This window comes from Pleuronectes platessa, chromosome 15, assembly GCF_947347685.1.
Source record: "Pleuronectes platessa chromosome 15, fPlePla1.1, whole genome shotgun sequence".
In the NCBI taxonomy this organism is placed as follows: domain Eukaryota; kingdom Metazoa; phylum Chordata; class Actinopteri; order Pleuronectiformes; family Pleuronectidae; genus Pleuronectes; species Pleuronectes platessa.
This window is the reverse complement of record NC_070640.1, coordinates 19,557,843-19,575,702: the sequence shown is the minus strand read 5'-3', so window position 1 is coordinate 19,575,702 and position 17,860 is coordinate 19,557,843. Positions and strand designations below refer to the sequence as shown.

Sequence of the window (17,860 nt, the reverse complement as noted above, 5' to 3'; positions counted from 1 at the left end):
ATTATGATAGAAAATTGAGTCTCTGCACACAAGTAAATCACTGGGAATGTCAATGTGAAGCATGATAGTGTTTAGGATACAAGACACTTTAATGACACCCATCTCTCGAACAGTGGCACCACTGTCTCAGGTCCCAGTGTTCTGTGCTGAAACTCTGCAGTCATCAGGGGCTGAGTTCAAGTTCAAGGTGAAAGGTCAACCTTCATTATGGTGCAGCGAGTGTGCTCTCTGCAGGGCGAGTGCAGGAGAGCACAACTGGCGAACAAAGGGAATGTGGACCCACTCAAGCCATGCACTTACTGAGTGTGAGTAATAAAAACAGGAAACACAATTTTAAACGGGCAATGGGCAAACGGTGAGCGCATTTAGTCGATGCTGGTAGATAGGCCAAGAGTAGGCGGAGGAAAGACTGTTCAGTAAACAGTTGTAAGCAATACCGTTGTCACGACAACCTCAGCCAAAAGATGAGCAGAAACCAGCAAGTGAAAGTAGAAAACTGCAGTCCCATCTTAAATTTAAGTTGCCATTATAACAATAATTAGATATTAAGATAAAACTCTAATTATGTGTATATATTACGTGTGTAAAAGGTTTGTTGAAAGTGCTTGTTTTACCAAGAAGCTGAACTATACATGTTGAGCAAATATTAGTCCAAATTTAGTCAAACTGCAACTTGAAATTTGACCCGAGCGACTATATAATTCAGCAAAACATTTATTTTTTTACTTACTTTGAGATATAACTTATGACAAATCCTTGAATTGTGTTTGGTCTCACAATTCTGCCCACTCCAGCCCTGTTTCTTAGGCAAAACTATTTTCAGCAGATGCAAAAGTCCAGGAGAGACTAATATTACTCATATATAACTGTAGTTATATAAGCTTAATACCTGTAAGCTTAGTAAATGTAAGCTTAAAGGTCCTTCTTCCCCATAAATATTTGATTTCATGATTTATGAGGGGCCAGTTGGGTTGGAGGACCAAAGTAAAAAAAAAGTCTTAAAAGACAATAATAAAACGTTGTAATTGAACAAAGATTAATGTCCATTAAGTGGACACCTGAAGTGCCATTTTGAAAGCTGCTGTTTTTTTCTACAAAACAAATTTTCAATCATCTGTGGCACTGAAACTCTGAAAACGGACTCAATTCAAACCATTACTAAAAAATGTTGTTGCATTTGTTACGATCAATAAAAATCTTGCGGTCACACTTCCTGCATTTACATGTGAATGGGTGCGATACATGCATATTACAATATCAATTGATGTAGTCAAATGTAACAAAATAATTGTGTAATTAATTCCCGCACATTTTTTAATATTGATCTTAATTTTGTGTAGTCATATTAAGATGAGTGGTTCAAGCTAATTTTGATGGTCACGTTATCTGAAACGAGAAAACAACAAAAAGAAAAAATCTTTTCGGGACAAATTTGAATTGAAGAAGACATATTTTGTAAAGAAAAAGTTTACACTATATTGTCCTCTCTATGTAAAGTGAAGGTTGACGAGTATTGCCCTTATCAGTGGAAATTCTTGTCAAATAAGATGCTACATTTAGTGTTGCATGTCAGTTGTAGTTAGTGTTGATGATGGAAAACAGAACCTGCATTGCCTGGCACTCTGCTGCGGCCCTGCTGGCTCTAACACAATGGAATCTTTTAAGTAGGCTTTTCGGCCCTCCTGTTATCTGGGCTATCAAGTGTAGTTGCATTCCTATCTCCATTTCAGCAGCACTGAAACTCCATTTTGGCAGGGAGGTGTGTTCACTGTGAGGTGAAATATACAGAGGAAGGTTTTTCAACACAAGAAGTATATTTCTATTCGGGATATGATTCAGTTTACACCTTAAAAAGAGAATTTCAGTGTTGACAAAAAACTCCATGCGTCCTGGTTAGAAATAAAGAGAAATCTGTGGTAATGAAATGCAAAGGAAAAGTAAAAATAGTTAATAATTAACTAGTAACAGGCTACGCTGAAGGTCAACCTCACAGTGGCTCAAGAAGACCAAACAAGTCTTTCCAAAACTAACACGTTTATTTGGCTTCACCCAACAGCCTCAGATGAGTCTGAAACCCACAGCTAACCAGCAGAAAATAATCTGTATTATTGTTAATAGACATAGCGAAGAAAATAATCTCTTTATATCAATGTCAGGGTTGTACTGGGACTTGAGTGGGTATCAAGACATGTCCAAAGAGAACAGTCTGTCACCAGGCAATCTGTGACACTCAGCAATTAGAGCACGGTCAACGGTGGAGAGTGACACACCCGGGGTTTCTTCACACTGCGTTGTTTCCTATCTACTTCCTACCTACTACTGAACTCTGCACTTCTTTTACACACCTACCTGTGGGACGCAAATACAACGAGCAGTATGTAAATCATCATTTGCTTTCCCTTCCTGCTCAGAGAAGTAAAAACACAGGTAGTCTATCTAGATATATGCTGATTCTTTTGCACGTTTCAGTGAGAGTAAAACAAGAAAACATATCAGGAAGAGACAATAGACAAAGCCAAACCTCATGATCACACATTTCAGTCATTCTCTTTCGACTCTGTAACCAATGGAGGCATGTGTCCTTCCTTGCCCCGCCTTTGTTTTACTGGTATCGGCTTAACCTGTTTAACCTCCCTTTCTGTTTACTCTATATAACTAGCGGCCGCAGTGCCTGTGGGATCACTCTGCTACTGTGCTGACACAAGTCACCATCTCTCTTCTCGGCATCTTCACTGAATTAGAGGGAACAGCACCGGGTTGCCCTCATGTCATCTGACCAGGACAGCTGCTACCTGTGTAAGGAATACCTCAGGGATCCAGTGTCCATCCCATGTGGCCATGTCTTCTGCTCCATTTGCCTGAAGACCTACTGGGACCATGCTGACCACACGGGTTCGTTCCAATGCCCAGAGTGCAAGGTCTCTTACAACAAGAGGCCAACGCCAAGACGCATGGCGGGCTCCCGGCACTCCACCATCCCGCGCAACTCGGAGACTTTTCCACCTCCCCCCCCGTCTCCTGACTACAACTACGCTGGACCCCAGGATGTAGGGTGTGACATCTGCATCGGCAAGAAGCATAAAGCCATCAAGACCTGCCTGATGTGTCTGGCCTCCTACTGCGAGAAGCACCTGAAGCCTCACTTCGAGTCTGCAACTTTTAAGAGGCACAAGCTGGTGGATGAGATCGGCCACCTGGACAGGCAGATCTGTCCCCAGCATCAGAAGGGTTTGGAGCTTTTCTGTCGCACTGACCAGATGTGCATCTGCGTGCTGTGTACGGTGAAGGAACACAAAGGTCACGACATGGTGTCTGCCGAGCAGGAGAGGGCTGAGGAGCAGGTTGGTAACATTTAACTTATCCCTGGCCAGGTGTTGTATAAACACCGGAGCACATTCCAGTTCATGCGGATCCTAATTTAAATTTGACTTATCGTGTGTTGTATAAACACCGGAACACATTCCAGTTCATGCAGATCCTAATTTAAATTTGACTTATTGCAATGCATATTTCACTCAATATATTAACCTGTAGCTAAAGAAATAGTGTAAACACAATTGGCAAATTATAACTTTAAAAATATTCTGTAAATGTATGTCCTGTTATTGCAAGGTTTGCGTCTTTGCTTTTTATGTAACTGTAAGTGTCGACAATGGTCTTATAGTGTGTTGTTACTGCTAAATGCGCATAGCTTTTTAAGTACACAAACGTTTTGTGAATCAACGGTGGCACATGTACCCACCATGGCTCATTGCACAAGCAGAACAATGGCAGGTACGGCTTGAGAGAGCAGTTTACAGTATGTGAAACAAGCCCATAAACTGCAGCCTCAAGCCTTTTCTGAGAAGTACCTGCACGATAAGAAGGCTGCTCCCTGCACGTACAAACAACGTTGTGCAATTTACATTCGCTTTGGAGCTGTACACTGCTGCCATAAAGTCTCATGTTTAGATAAAATGAATCGGTGTCATTAATTTAAACAAAGTTTGTTGTTCTCTCTCTCTCTTCATAGCAACGGCTGGGCGCCACCCAGGCTGAGATCCAGGAGAAGATTCACGACCGACTCAAGCAGATGGAGGAACTAAAACAAGCAGTGGACTCACTCAAGGTTTGTGCCACTATCATCCATCATGCATGACTAAACCAGACTAACCACTCCAGATGGGAAGTGAAGTGACAGTAAATCAACTAAGCAGTACAGAAGACAGTCCTTCATGTCGGGGTGACGACAGCTTACCTAAGTGTGTGCTTGAAAAACCAGTGTGACACCCCAGTTGATGTCTAACATGCCTCCGTCTTTCTCCTGTGCAGAACTCGGCCTCAAGGGCGCTGCAGGAATGCGAGAAGATGTTTGCCGACATGATGCGCTCCATCGAGAGGATGCAGCAGGAGATGACCAAGCTGATCTCCTCCAACAAGAGGGCGGCGCTCAACAACGCCGAGGGTCACCTGGAGCGTCTGACCCACGAGATCTCTGACCTGAAGAGGAGAGACAGCGAGATCACCCAGCTGTCCCGCACTGAGGACCACATCCACTTCATCCAGGTAACTGACGACGGCTGAACAAACACATTAAGACACCTTATATTCAGTTAGGTCAAAGTTCCTAGCTCACAATAGGATACCGCCACACTTACTTAGGCTTATTAGCTATAGGCAAACTTACAAAATACACCATAAAACATATTCTTTATGTTTTTTTCAGCTTTACATGTGTATCAGTTTGATGTGACTCGGAGCTGAAAATGTGATGTATAATGTAAAGTAAAAGAATTATCCTAATGATGAGCTGTTTCTTTTTCCTCATCAGACCTACCACATGCTGATCGCTCAGACGGAGGCAGAGGAGCTGCCCACAGTCACCGTCAACCCCTACTTCACTTTCGGCCCCGTGACGAAGGCCGTCTCCGAGATGAAACAGCACTTGAATGAATTCAGCAACGAGGAACTGGTCAAGGTCGCCAAGACAGGTGAGAGAGTGGAGCCGCCCATCCTGACCTTGTTTGGTTCGAAGTAACAGAAAAATACCCAAATGTTGGGTTTGATATTATTTCAATCCTAAACTTATCACAACTGTTAACTCGTTCTTTTTTTTCTCTTTGCAGTGAACAAAATGACCTTCTGTCAACTGGACGAATCCAAAAAGAGACGCTCAATAAAAAGTGAGTCAGCCATTAACTTTCCTGTCACTGATTTTACGTGCACAACAAAGTAATGTGGAAATAATATGCATACAAAGAACTTCCGCTTTTTAGATATCTTATACAAACTTCTTCTAGTTAATCCATTAGGCCAGTATGTAGAAAGTACATGGACTCAAATTCTGATTTGATCACAGGAAAGTACAACGGATTTACAATTTCCTCTGTACTCAATGGGCTTTGTTCCGTCCTGTTGCTTGTTTAGTCGTGGCCAGAGCATGATATTCATTAGAGGGCAGCCTGAGGTCACTCAGCTGCCACATGGTTAAATGTTTACCTTCAGCAAGTTTACATAAATTGTTCAGATCAGCTTCATTGACATCGTACCAGTCACAGTATCTGAGTTAATACAACAAAGAATATCCACACTAGCTACAACATACCAGCTCTCACTACCGAGCTTGTCAAAATATAACAACTTCCTTGTGTAGTAATGTTGATTAATACAATCATGTTACAGAACATAATACTTTATAATATGACTTAACTGACATGTATGTGTGTATATTCACTTCCACAGGTGATGAAGCTGTCATGTACAAGTCTGTCCCGGTCCAGGAACCTCAGTACAGGGAGGATTTCCTGAAATGTGAGTCACAGTTTTCTGCACTGACACAGTTCACGGCTCTTCCTGCTCCTTTCCCTGCACGAGGCAAATTAGATGCTGCTGGCCCAGACCTTGTGGTTCACCAGGAAAAAATATTTTAGTCACTGCTCTGTGGCGCAGTGTTGAAACAGAGTAATCATTAATATACTGTAGCAAGCAATAGAGTTGCAGTTTAAGTGGCCCATGTTTTTACTGAGTGTGCAAAACAGCTGTTGTTTACTGCGTAGTCTTATTAGAATAAAAAAAAAAAGAATAGTTTATTTCTTTTTTTGGGCCTCTTCTTTAAGGTCACACTCGAAGGTGCTTAAAGGTTGCGTGTCTCACTTTATAGTCAAGTATGCTCTTTGTTAGATGGACATCTGCCAATGCTCAAACTCACAAACAGTGTCGATACCTCTGGCATTCCAGATAATAGGCCAGGCCGATCTAGCCGAGTCCGCCGGGTGTCCCACCAACTGTGACCTGCAGACAGCAGGCAGGTGACATCTAACCCCTGGGGTTCATTCTGAGTTCTGTGTGTACAGTCAGAATGTCCCCCACATTTCTCTGAAAAACAGAAGTTAGTTAAACATCTAACACAATTTAGAGATTCCTAATTACTTTCTGCTAACCCCTGCAACCTTGCAGCTGGTGGTGAGGGGTGCTTTATCTGCTGTGAAACACGGACTTTGCCCATCTTGGATTTACTCCTTTACATTTAAGACAAGCAATTTCAGCTAAACCCTTTCTCTCCTGTCCGCTCCTAGATGCCTGTCCGCTCACCCTGGACTCGAACACAGCCTACAGACAGCTGTACTTGTCTCGAGGGAACAGGAAAGCTGCCCTCAAGAGAGACCCCCAGTCCTACGGTGAGAGCCCCGCCAGGTTTGACTCCCTGCCCCAGGTCCTGTGCAAGGAGGCCCTCACTGGAGGCGCCTACTACTGGGAGGTTGACTGGAGCGGGGAGGGGGCAGCCATCGGTGTCAGCTACAAAGGCATCAAGAGGAACGGCTATGGCGACACCTGCCGCATCGGATACAACCGCAAGTCCTGGAGCCTGTTCTGCTCGGATTCCAGCTACTCAGCCCGCCACAGCAAGGACCAGATAGAGATCAAGGTGCCTTACTCGTCTCGTATCGGGGTGTTCCTCGACCACGCTGGGGGAACCCTCTCTTTCTACACTGTAGGGGACAACATGACTCTCATCCATAAATTCAAAGCCTCTTTCAGTGAACCTGTCTATCCAGGCTTCTGGGTTTGGTACGAGTCGGCCATCACCATCCTCCAGCTTTGATTAGATAACCCACTTCCGATAATCAATGTACAACAGTGATTCAATATTGTCATGGAGAACAAAACTATTACTACACTTTAATGACATGTTATTAATCATTTTACATGATTGGCTATGTTCTTTTTAGACTATAGAATATGTGTTAAGTATCAGGGGACCTGTTTTTAATGACTGTGAATATTCTACAAATTAACATGTGTGGAATCTAAGGTGAATGAAGCATTTAAATTATTTAAAACAATGAACGTTGTACTTGATTGAACTGTATTTTGTGATCATTTATAGAGGATAGATTACATTGGCAGCCGATGCATATTTTTTCTATCAATACATTTTTTTAAGGCAAAGATAAACTGTTGTAAGTTGTGTTTTTACGCCATCCTGCTATTCTCATTAGCGTCCATATACTCCACAGGTTTATTCTTCCTCTGCCTGCTTACCATGAATAAAAAACAGTTTTAATGTATCCCTCCATCCCTCCATTCATTCTTTCACTTGTCGAGCATCTTTTAATAAGAGAAAACCCTCAGATTTAAGGCAAATTTTTAAAAAACAAAACAAACCAAATTCACTTTGTGGGAAAAAGTAACTTTCCAATAACATCTCTATGGTTCAGCTCTCTGCTCTGTATGACCACAAAACACAAATATTACGTCACAAGAACTATTAAAAACGGCTTGCATCACTTTTGCCAACACATAAGATGAATAAAATTAACTTGATACGGTACAAGAGCGAGACAACATCTTTGTGCGTTAACAGCAGTGTTGGTTTTGTGGAAGTCTGAGAGCTTTGAGAGGGATCGTACAGAGATAGGTGGGGCGTAACCGAGAGCTCCTGAGTTCACACATGGTTGAAACTCATCAAGGAGTAGTGTGGTCTGCTGAACTAAGGCACAGCCCAATCTGACAGTAAAGATCCTTATCACCTAGTTATTCATTAAAAGTCGGGTTTCTGTCAATATCTATCATCTCAAAAGTCACTGGGAAAGTAGAGTATCACTCTATCACTGTAGGAGAAGAAAAAGTCTGACTGTACTCCAGCCTGGTGGCCATTTTCTCTGCACTGGGAGGCATTTTAGAAGCCTGACAAAGCATGACTTTCATTTAAATGTAAGCCATGCTTATATCACACAACTATATAAACCACAACGGGGGACAATGACAAACAGAAAGGTGGTTTGTGAACAGACTGTAAATTTCAGTATCGCCCTCCTGTCATTGTGAAATGAAGTAGGTTGGAATCCTAAAACTGCAGCCTCAAGGGGATAACTTTGAAGGTATTGCAGAGAGGATATGAAAAACTCCCCCTGAGAATCCACTCCTATTGTTCATCATAATTGTAATGTTGATTTAAATATTTCACTAAAGGAGAGCGAGCAGACTGAGAGAACAAACTTCACACTCCCACTACAAAACAAGCTATTGTGAGATAAGAAGTTTTATTGTTGTTATTGTTCGGATGAAGTTGTGTTGCTTATATTTATTTAATCCTTGTTATGTAGCTTTTATTTGTTATGACCTTTTTGTGTTGCTTTATTTATTTTATACTTGTTCTGTTGGTTTTATTTATTTAATCCTTGTTATGTAGCTTTTATTTATTAAATCCTTGTTGCGTTGCTTTTATTTGCTGATCAATGTTGTCAGGTCTCTGTTGAAATTGAGATCGGATATCTCAATAGTCTCACATGATTAAATAAATAGTGCAAAATAGTTGAAATAAAACCAAATACAGAATAGTTAGCTATAACTGTCTGCCGTGAAATGCAGTGAACCTTTGTTGTGTAACTTTGGCGTGTAGTCACTCTGCCTGTTCATTCATCAACTTGTGAAATAACTGGTGAGTCTTGCTACATCTAGTGGGGAAAGGCATGCAGCTCATACCAAGAATGTTGATCCGGAAAGAGCTTCATGTGTGAGAAGGTGTGTCACTGTTGGTAGATCTTGAAAACCATGTTAAAGGGAGGGTTCACCCAAAAATGAAAATTCACTCATGATCTACTCACTCTGCCGATGGAGGGGTGGGTGAAGTGTTTGAGTCCACAATACAATTTAGGTCTAATACAATCGATTGTAAATTCTCTATAATTTAATATTAGAAATAACTTTTTAAAACGTGTAAGTCAACAGAAAAAAAACTTCCTACTGATCCGGTGGTGTCGTCCAAGAGTCCGAGTGTTTCTGTTGTTTTTATACGTTTGAAGAATCGGTCACCATTAACTTCAATTGTATTGGATTTGTCTACTTCACTGTTTACCCCTGAGACTCCTATAAGTGTGGAACCAAACACTTCACCCCCCCCCCCCCCCCCCCCCCCCCACCCCCATCAGCATAGTGGTGAGTAGATAATGAGTGAAGTTTAATTTTTGGGTGAACTATCGTATGGTTAAAAGTATTTTTGCTTTGACTTGGTGTTCCATCTTATCTGAGGCTTTGGCCCCTCAAAGAAATTAACGCTTTTATTAAGGATTGATGACTTCAGACACAGCACAGGGAACCACCCTGAACAAATTGACCTATCCCACACATGGTACACATTTGTTTGGTAAGGCCACGTTTGTTAAGGCCACATTGGTTTGGTAAGGCCTACACTGTGTAAAGTATGGCCTACGTAAATGTTGCGATCCTCCAAAAGGGTAAAGCATGAACTATGTAGCCCAGTAAATTAATTGTTCCTGCCTTCAAGTAGTGAAGTCCACTCAACAGGAACAAACGTAAACCAACTGCTAATATATCTACTAACACATCTATCTTTGTGCCACTTCCGGTGTTCTTTCCCTACCTTTCAAATAACAAACATCCTCTTCATAAACAGGAAAGTAGAGGGAACATGTGATGGAGACAACAAACGTTTCTGTGTCTGTGCTGTTGCCCCGTCGTTATTCTTTGCCGCTGCTGTTCCACTTTAACTGGGGATCACGGCAACTGGGGATAGGTTATCTTTATTATATTATATTCAGACTCGGTCACAGATTCGTCATTTTCACAAAGCGCCTGTGTCTGAAGTGCGGTGATCTACTGAAGGTATTGTGGAAATAAAACTTCAAACAAAAACCCTTCACGAGTTAATGTAATGTGTCCCTGTCCGCATCACGTTGAGACAACAATATAAATCATATGGCTACAAAAATAAAGACAGTACAAAATACTCGGTGCGCTTGACCTGAATTAAGCGTTTTTTTACTTTGTCAGCTGTATAACACCTGATGTGGTTTTAGGCAACGCCCACGTTATCTGGTGATAGTCCCAACGCAGAATAAAACCTGCAGACCTAATAACAGGCTTTACAAACTGATGCTCATCATTCAGAAACAGGGAGTTATGAAAATACATACGCATGGCCCGCGCATCCACGCAAATGGCTTTCGTTTGACTCTAGTGATCATTACAATGTGCACACACCAAACACGTGTATTGAATATATTCCCGTTGCTGGGAGAAGGCTGCTTTGATTACATAGAAGACTCATCTACTACATCAATGTCATCAAAGGAGAATTCTCCATTTAGAAGAGCTGGACTCCAGGACACACCCACAACTTCAGCTTGAACCTGGTCCTCAGCATCAGAGCTTTCAGACACATAATCCAGACCAAAAATTGCTTCCTCGTTTTCCTTCTACTGTTCTTCATACATTTCAACCGTAGGTCTTAAATGATCGCGACCAGCCGTACTAACACTCTGAATAAAAAAAAGCATATTTTCAAATGCATATCAATCCGTCTATACTGTTACATTTCGAGTTTTATTATGCTGATCTAGCTATGGTTGCTAGCCAGAAAAGAAGCTAGCTAGCTAGCAGCTAGCAAGTGTGCAGTGTTGTGCATGAACAAGTTCAAAAGAACGCGTTAATAGAACACGTTCATTTTTATGAGAACGATGAACTGAACGCAACTTAAGGACAGTGCGCGTAAAATGTCTGCGATGTAGCCTAACCTAAACCAACTAACTCGACTTCGCACTACGTTACCCATGATTCATTGTACACAAATGTAGACCAAACAAGCAACGTATTCCAAGCGTTTTCTTCTCTGGCCAGTTTCTCTGCTCCGAACCGTAGTTGGGAGCTCAGCTCACTGATATCTTGGCTCGCTGTCTGGCCGGTAACTATCCGAGCGGACCGCTCCGTGAAGAAGGAGGAGGAGACGTTTCTTTACTTGGAATGCGGCAACTTTATTTCTCGGAAACACAGTAGGAGCAACACTCGCATCACGTCTAGGTGGTCATTCACTTCTAGTTATACACACATTTTTAGCGCCTTTTCCCACAATACCCAGGTGCACTACGTCACACACTAAAAACTTTCCTTAAAGGGGCAGGCCATACCTGCAACACAACAGCTCTCGGTCTCATATAAAAAATGGCAAGTGAAAGCAGACTCAGCGACTACATCGGATGCACCTTATTATTATCTGAGGGATTTTTACACACTGTCTGATAAAGATTCTGACAGTAAAGGCAAGGGGTAGTGATGGTTAGAGTTTTCTTCAAAAAGCAAGTTAAGTCTTTCATTCTCACTCTCCACCTTAAAACTATGAAATGAACCGAACTATGAACTAGTTCAGAATTTAAATGGTGAACTATGAACGTGAACTATTCATGTTTACTTTTATGAACTGAACTTTGAAATAGTTCATGAGAGGTGTGAACTTGCACAACACGGCATGTGTGTATTAGTGAAGTAGAAATACAAACATTACGTTTGTTTATAAAGTAAGAAAGGAAAAGGAAAATAACGATTTGTGGTAATCAAGAACAAGATATTTAATGAATACTTAGAATATTAAATGACAAAATACATTTATTTCAAAAATAAAGCATAGAAACACCCCCTGTGAATTAACACAGGAGATGAATACGGCTCATTTTTGACCCATGTTGTGGATTAGAAGGGTAGTGATCCAAATATGATTTTTATTCAAAAAGTAACCAAGGAAAAGTTAAAATGAGAAATTGTGTTGATCGAGAACAAGTTAATTGGGGATTACCTGAAATACTGATGATGAAATTCATTCACTGCAAAGATACAGAACATTTAAACTGATCCGGGTCACTTTTGATCTATGTTGTGTATCACGTCTGCTGACCGTCTCCTATGAAGGATGAGCATCAGTTTGTAAAGCCTGTTATTAGATCTGCAGGTTTTATTCTGTGTTTGGCCTATCACCAGATAACATGGGCGTCGCCTTAAACCACATCAGGTGTTAAACAGCGGACAAAGTAAAAAAACGCGTTATTGAGGTAAAGCGCACCGATCATCAAAGCGGCTTGGTGGCGTGATGAGATCGTCATTAGTCCAGAAGCTGATATTACTTTATGTCGTTTCGAAACGCGTTGAAGTATTTTGTACTGTATTTTTTTTTTTTTACCCATATTATTTATATTGTTGTCTCAACGTGAAGGCTAAATAAATTACATTACCTCGTTTCGGCTCTTGTTTGATATTTATTTTATCGACACCTTAAGTAGGTCACCGTATGGAAGAGGATTAGGGCCACTGTGGAAAAAACAAGTGAGTTCTGAGTTTAAAGTCAGAATTCTGACTTTAATCTCAGAATTCTGACTTTAAACTCAGAACTCACTTGTTTTTTCCACAGTGGCCCTAATCCTCTTCCGTAGTCACCGCACTTCCGAGTCGGCAACATCTTGAATAAAGACAACAAATCACCAGTTGTCATGATTTCAATTTGAAGTGGAACACCAGAAGGCAGTGAACACTCAAAGCCAGCAGACAGAAAAAACAGCACGTCGTTTCTCCCCGGACACATTTCCCCTGCGCACAACTCAGAAAGAAGCGCCGCATTCCCACATTTTCACAAGTGTGGCCGCAGAGGTGAGTGTATATTTCATATAACAGATTAAATAAATGAGCTACACTAGAAACGTTTGCGTCTTTTTATCACCAAACACATGGTTTGAGTTGAAGCCTTCCCGCTGGCTTCAGCGCTGCGAACTCGTTGTAAGAGCGGCTGCAGAAGACAGAAACCTGTGAACGGAGCTAGCTAGAGTGCTAAGACAACATTAGCCAGCGTTAGCATCACATGTCGCCCGACTATCGCTGTGGTGATGATCGCAGGCTCGAGTCGTGGCTTCCGCGTGACACTTAATGTCAAGTTGCGTTCACCGACACCTCGGAGGTCTGTTGTTCACAGGGAAGTTATAAATGAAAGATAACACATTGAAAGCCACAGCGTCTTGGCTAACATGGCTGCCGAGTCACTCGTGTGTTGATGCAGACGTTAGGACCGTCACTATGACAACCGACTGACCAAAGCACGAGTTGAGTTAATTCAGTTTCTGCTGCGATGTTACTTTAATATGAGGTGATAGAAGTAGAAAACCACACCAGCATCGACACATGTCATGAGCGAACAACTCAAGAGAACAGACCTGATGAGAACCAGTTTCTACGATGTTGGATCGTTAGGAACTAACATGAACAAATATAGGTAATGACTCTGTACTAGAGGATTTTAAATGGTTTGCGTGACACGAGACAGAATCCCTCATGAACCTGATGTTTGAAGATTATCCACGTTTTGTGAATAAGGTTAGAGAAAAGTGCTTGTATATAAGACCGATGGTCCGGAGCGGCTTTGTTCCATTTTGTTCTTTTCATTTAATGATCGTTCAAAAGTTATGGAAGGCAGAAACATGTGGGGCTAGTATTTTTTATATTGGGGCTATTTTTTTATCAGGACACATGTTTTACCTGTTTTTTACTCGATGCAGATGGCAATGACTCCAAAGGTTCCCGAGGTCCGTGACATCATGCGGATCGAGAGGATTGGTAAGAATGTATTTTATGTAAAATATCTAAATTATTTTCACTGGTCTGTTGACTGTTAACTGATTCAAAGAGCATCATCTACCGAAGGGGGTTAATATTAACCTGATTTATCTTGTGTTCAGGTGCACATTCTCACATCCGTGGCCTTGGTTTGGATGATGCCTTGGAGCCGAGACAGGTAGAGTGAAGTTAGATCATGGTGTGAAGATGTAGGATTACATTATGTGCATGAATATGTTTTGAATTTAGCCTCAACGATACCTTTTTTATTTTTATCCTCTTCACCCGCAGGTGTCTCAGGGGATGGTCGGCCAGCTGGCCTCCCGTCGGGCAGCGGGGGTCATTCTGGAGATGATCAAAGATGGCCACATTGCTGGCAGGGCAGTACTGATTGCTGGCCAACCTGGCACAGGAAAGACTGCCATTGCTATGGGTAAGGGCCTCACTGGAAGTTTTTCAGAACACAATGTAATTTCATCATCCTCCCCTGGAAGTGTTACTGTTTCCGTGCATTGATGTGTCATTAGCTTAAATTGCATGTTTGTAAAGCAAGAGTTCCTGCTCCCAGATTGTTTGGCTAAGTCTTGATTCATTTCCAACTTTCTTTTAACTGCAGGCATTGCCCAGTCTCTCGGCCCAGATACCCCCTTCACAGCACTGGCTGGCAGTGAGATCTTCTCTCTGGAGATGAGCAAGACCGAGTCACTCAGCCAATCTTTTAGAAAAGCTATTGGAGTGAGGATCAAGTGAGTGTGCAAAGACAATATTTGAGTTTTATAATTCTTGCGGTATAAAACGTATCCCTGTTCACTCTTTGTCTGTTTTTATAGAGAAGAAACGGAGATTATTGAAGGAGAGGTGGTGGAAATCCAGATTGATAGACCAGCCACTGGAACGGTAGGTCGTTAACACCGTGTTCAGCTTTTCTCCACTTTGCAAATATTTGTGGATAAATGTATATATACCCTGCTCGTCATTAATAAACAAACAACCCTCTTGGATCATCCTTTTACTAAAAAACACTTTTCCCTCTATCAGGGCGCCAAGGTAGGCAAGTTGACTCTAAAGACGACCGAGATGGAGACAATATACGACTTAGGCAACAAGATGATTGACAGTCTCAGTAAAGAGAAGGTTCAAGCAGGGTAAGTTCATCTCTTCAAATCTGATGGTTTTTATGTAATCTATAGTTTCACAACACTCAGGCCTTATTGGACGGCCGGTTGGAATTTGAACTGTATTTCTCTCTGGTCTTTCAGAGATGTTATTACCATTGACAAAGCCACTGGAAAGATCAGCAAGCTCGGCCGCTCCTTCACCAGAGCCCGAGACTATGATGCCATGGGAGCTCAGGTTTGTTTTCACATCACTAAAACCCAGAAGCTGTAACTCATACTGACAAACAACAAAAGATCGTTTCACTATTATAGCCACTTTACTGCTTTTTCATTTTAAAACTGAATTGTGTTGTTAAAAAATGACACGTTTTATGTTCAAAGCAGTATTGTTAGGTTTTAAAATGCACAAGGATAAGGCAAGCATGATTATGATCCTGACCTCTTACCTGTTTTACCTCATTTGAAATTAACTGATGAATCTTACAACTGTATTTTCTGAAAAGTGGGTGCATTCATTTTTTAACCACATTTTCCCAACGTATCTCTACAGACACAGTTTGTGCAGTGTCCAGAGGGGGAGCTGCAGAAGAGGAAAGAGGTGGTCCACACAGTGTCCCTCCATGAGATCGACGTCATCAACAGCCGCACACAAGGCTTCCTGGCTCTCTTCTCCGGAGACACCGGGGAGATCAAGTCTGAAGTCCGCGAGCAGATCAATGCTAAAGTGTGTGAGTGGAGGGAAGAGGGCAAAGCAGAGATCATCCCAGGGGTAGGTACAGTTGTGTGCGTGTTCATGTACTTATACCTTTTGTGAGGACCATTTTAAGCATAGACCCTCCAGATTGAGGACGTTTTTGGAAAGTGAGTATATTTTGACCGGCCCTCACTTTTTCAGAGAGCTGTCTTAGGGATAGGCATTTAGTTTGGATGGTTAAGGTAAGGGGCTAGGGAATGCGTTTTACCAATGAGTGTCCTCACTAAGATAGAAGTACACTTGTGTGTGTGAGTTTTTGTCTGTCTCGTCTCTATGATTGCACTTGGCTGATTTTCCATGTTTGTGGCTCCAGGTGTTATTTATTGACGAGGTCCACATGCTGGACATGGAGTGCTTTTCTTTCCTGAACCGTGCGCTCGAGAGTGACCTGTCTCCAGTTCTCATAATGGCCACCAACAGAGGCATCACCCGGTACTGTTCACATCTGCCTTCATCTCTTCATTTGAGTTTTTTTTATCTTTGTCTAATTTTACATTTCTGTTCATCTATCCACTGTAAAATTACCTGAATAACAATTGACAATTAACAACTTAATTTCTTAAGTCGTCATGTGGTTAAATAAAAAAAGTATCCATATAGGTTAATGTTTATATAATTTTACCAAAACAATAAAAGTATTATATTTTGTTTGACTTTTAACTGAATATTAATAACGCTTAATATCCTCTCGTTCAGTATCCGCGGCACAAACTATCAGAGTCCTCATGGCATCCCCATCGACCTGCTGGATCGCCTGCTCATCATTGCCACCTCTCCTTACACCGAAAAAGAAACAAAGCAGATCCTCAAGATCCGGTGAGAAACTGCTCTGATCCTCCATCCACAAACATTGTGTCTGTCTTTCCATTCTAGGAACTCGTTAAATCTGATTGTTTTCTTATTTCAGGTGTGAGGAGGAGGACGTGGAGCTGAGCGACGAGGCTCACTCCGTCCTGACTCGCATCGGCATGGAGACGTCGCTGCGCTACGCCATTCAGCTGATCACCACCGCAGGGCTGGTGTGTCGCAAGCGCAAGGTAAGCTCACAGGGAACACAGCTGTAATACATGGAAAAAACATGTCGTTAACATCTATAACCATCTCTTAAAATCCAGACTGATGATATTTCACTAATTTTAAGCTCCATTAGCCAAGTGTTGTGGTCATCTTTGTGTGGTGTCTTTTTCAGGGGACAGAAGTGCAGGTGGAGGACATCAAACGGGTCTATTCTCTGTTCCTGGACGAGGCCAGATCCTCTCAGTACATGAAGGAGTATCAGGATTCTTTCCTCTTTAATGAAACACGTGAGTTTGCACCGAATCCTCTTAAAAGTTCAATCAAAGCAATAAAATACTGAAACCGACTTTTACCCGGGGTTAGCAAATTAAATTTGCTCAAACATGATCTATGAACCTGTTCCCTATCATGCTGATTGTTCAGCTCTTCCTTTCAGTTAAGAGTCAAATATAAGACCTTGTTATAAAGTCAAATAAGAACTTGTAAAACTTATTTTGTGAATAAATTTGATATATTTGTTTTCGCTCTCTCTCTTAATTTCAGAAACGCCCACGATGGATACCTCGTAATGAAGACGACTGCTTTGTTTTCGCACTCTGTGAACTTTTGATGTTGTTGATGGTCCATTGGGCTTTGAGCCATTGATTCTACTTAAATTGCAACATTGCATTGAATTACATTGAAGATGTTACATGTTTCTTTTCTGTTCAACTTCTCTCGTATCCATGTTTTGATTTCAAATGTATTTACTGAAATTTGGCATAATTCAGAATTTAGCAGGTTTCTGTTCATCATTGCGGCCTTGAAGCAGGAATATTCCTTCCTCTGTTATTTTTTGGTTTATTGTCTTAACAATGGTTTATTTTTATGAAAATTAATAAACAGGCTTTTATAAGCACACTCATTTTTTTCTTTGTCTTCACTGCTACAAGAGACGTTATCATTTGGTTAGACCGTCACAACAAGTTTAGTTTCAATTTAGATCATTTTATACAAATGAACCTTAAATCACCAAGTCAAACTAGTTTTACGCATCTCACTCAGTTCAGTTGCCTTGAAATATTTCAGACCCAGACAGTTGTTAGTCCAGGGTTCTGGGTCT

At 41.5% G+C, this 17,860-nt stretch overlaps 2 protein-coding genes across 3 annotated transcripts; both read left to right on the top strand.

The window, feature by feature from the left end:
* The first annotated feature begins 2,659 nt into the window (after positions 1-2,659).
* Positions 2,660-7,547, top strand: ftr83 (finTRIM family, member 83). Of its 2 annotated transcripts, XM_053441327.1 has the most exons (8): positions 2,660-3,341; positions 4,013-4,108; positions 4,312-4,545; positions 4,811-4,970; positions 5,106-5,162; positions 5,722-5,790; positions 6,217-6,283; positions 6,555-6,693. In XM_053441327.1, the coding sequence occupies exons 1-7, from the start codon at positions 2,766-2,768 to the stop codon at positions 6,267-6,269; spliced, it is 1,245 nt and encodes a 414-aa protein (XP_053297302.1). In that variant the 5' UTR covers positions 2,660-2,765; the 3' UTR covers positions 6,270-6,283; positions 6,555-6,693. The 2 variants fall into 2 exon arrangements, with proteins under 2 accessions (XP_053297302.1, XP_053297301.1); XM_053441326.1 differs by lacking the exon at positions 6,217-6,283 and having other exon boundaries at positions 6,555-7,547.
* A 5,257-nt stretch (positions 7,548-12,804) lies between these two features.
* Positions 12,805-17,658, top strand: ruvbl2 (RuvB-like AAA ATPase 2). The gene is made up of 14 exons (XM_053441340.1): positions 12,805-12,912; positions 13,812-13,869; positions 13,992-14,047; positions 14,161-14,302; positions 14,486-14,615; positions 14,700-14,766; positions 14,908-15,014; positions 15,129-15,222; positions 15,538-15,756; positions 16,055-16,173; positions 16,438-16,557; positions 16,649-16,778; positions 16,931-17,045; positions 17,302-17,658. The coding sequence occupies exons 2-14, from the start codon at positions 13,812-13,814 to the stop codon at positions 17,325-17,327; spliced, it is 1,383 nt and encodes a 460-aa protein (XP_053297315.1). The 5' UTR covers positions 12,805-12,912; the 3' UTR covers positions 17,328-17,658.
* Positions 17,659-17,860: the final 202 nt, after the last annotated feature.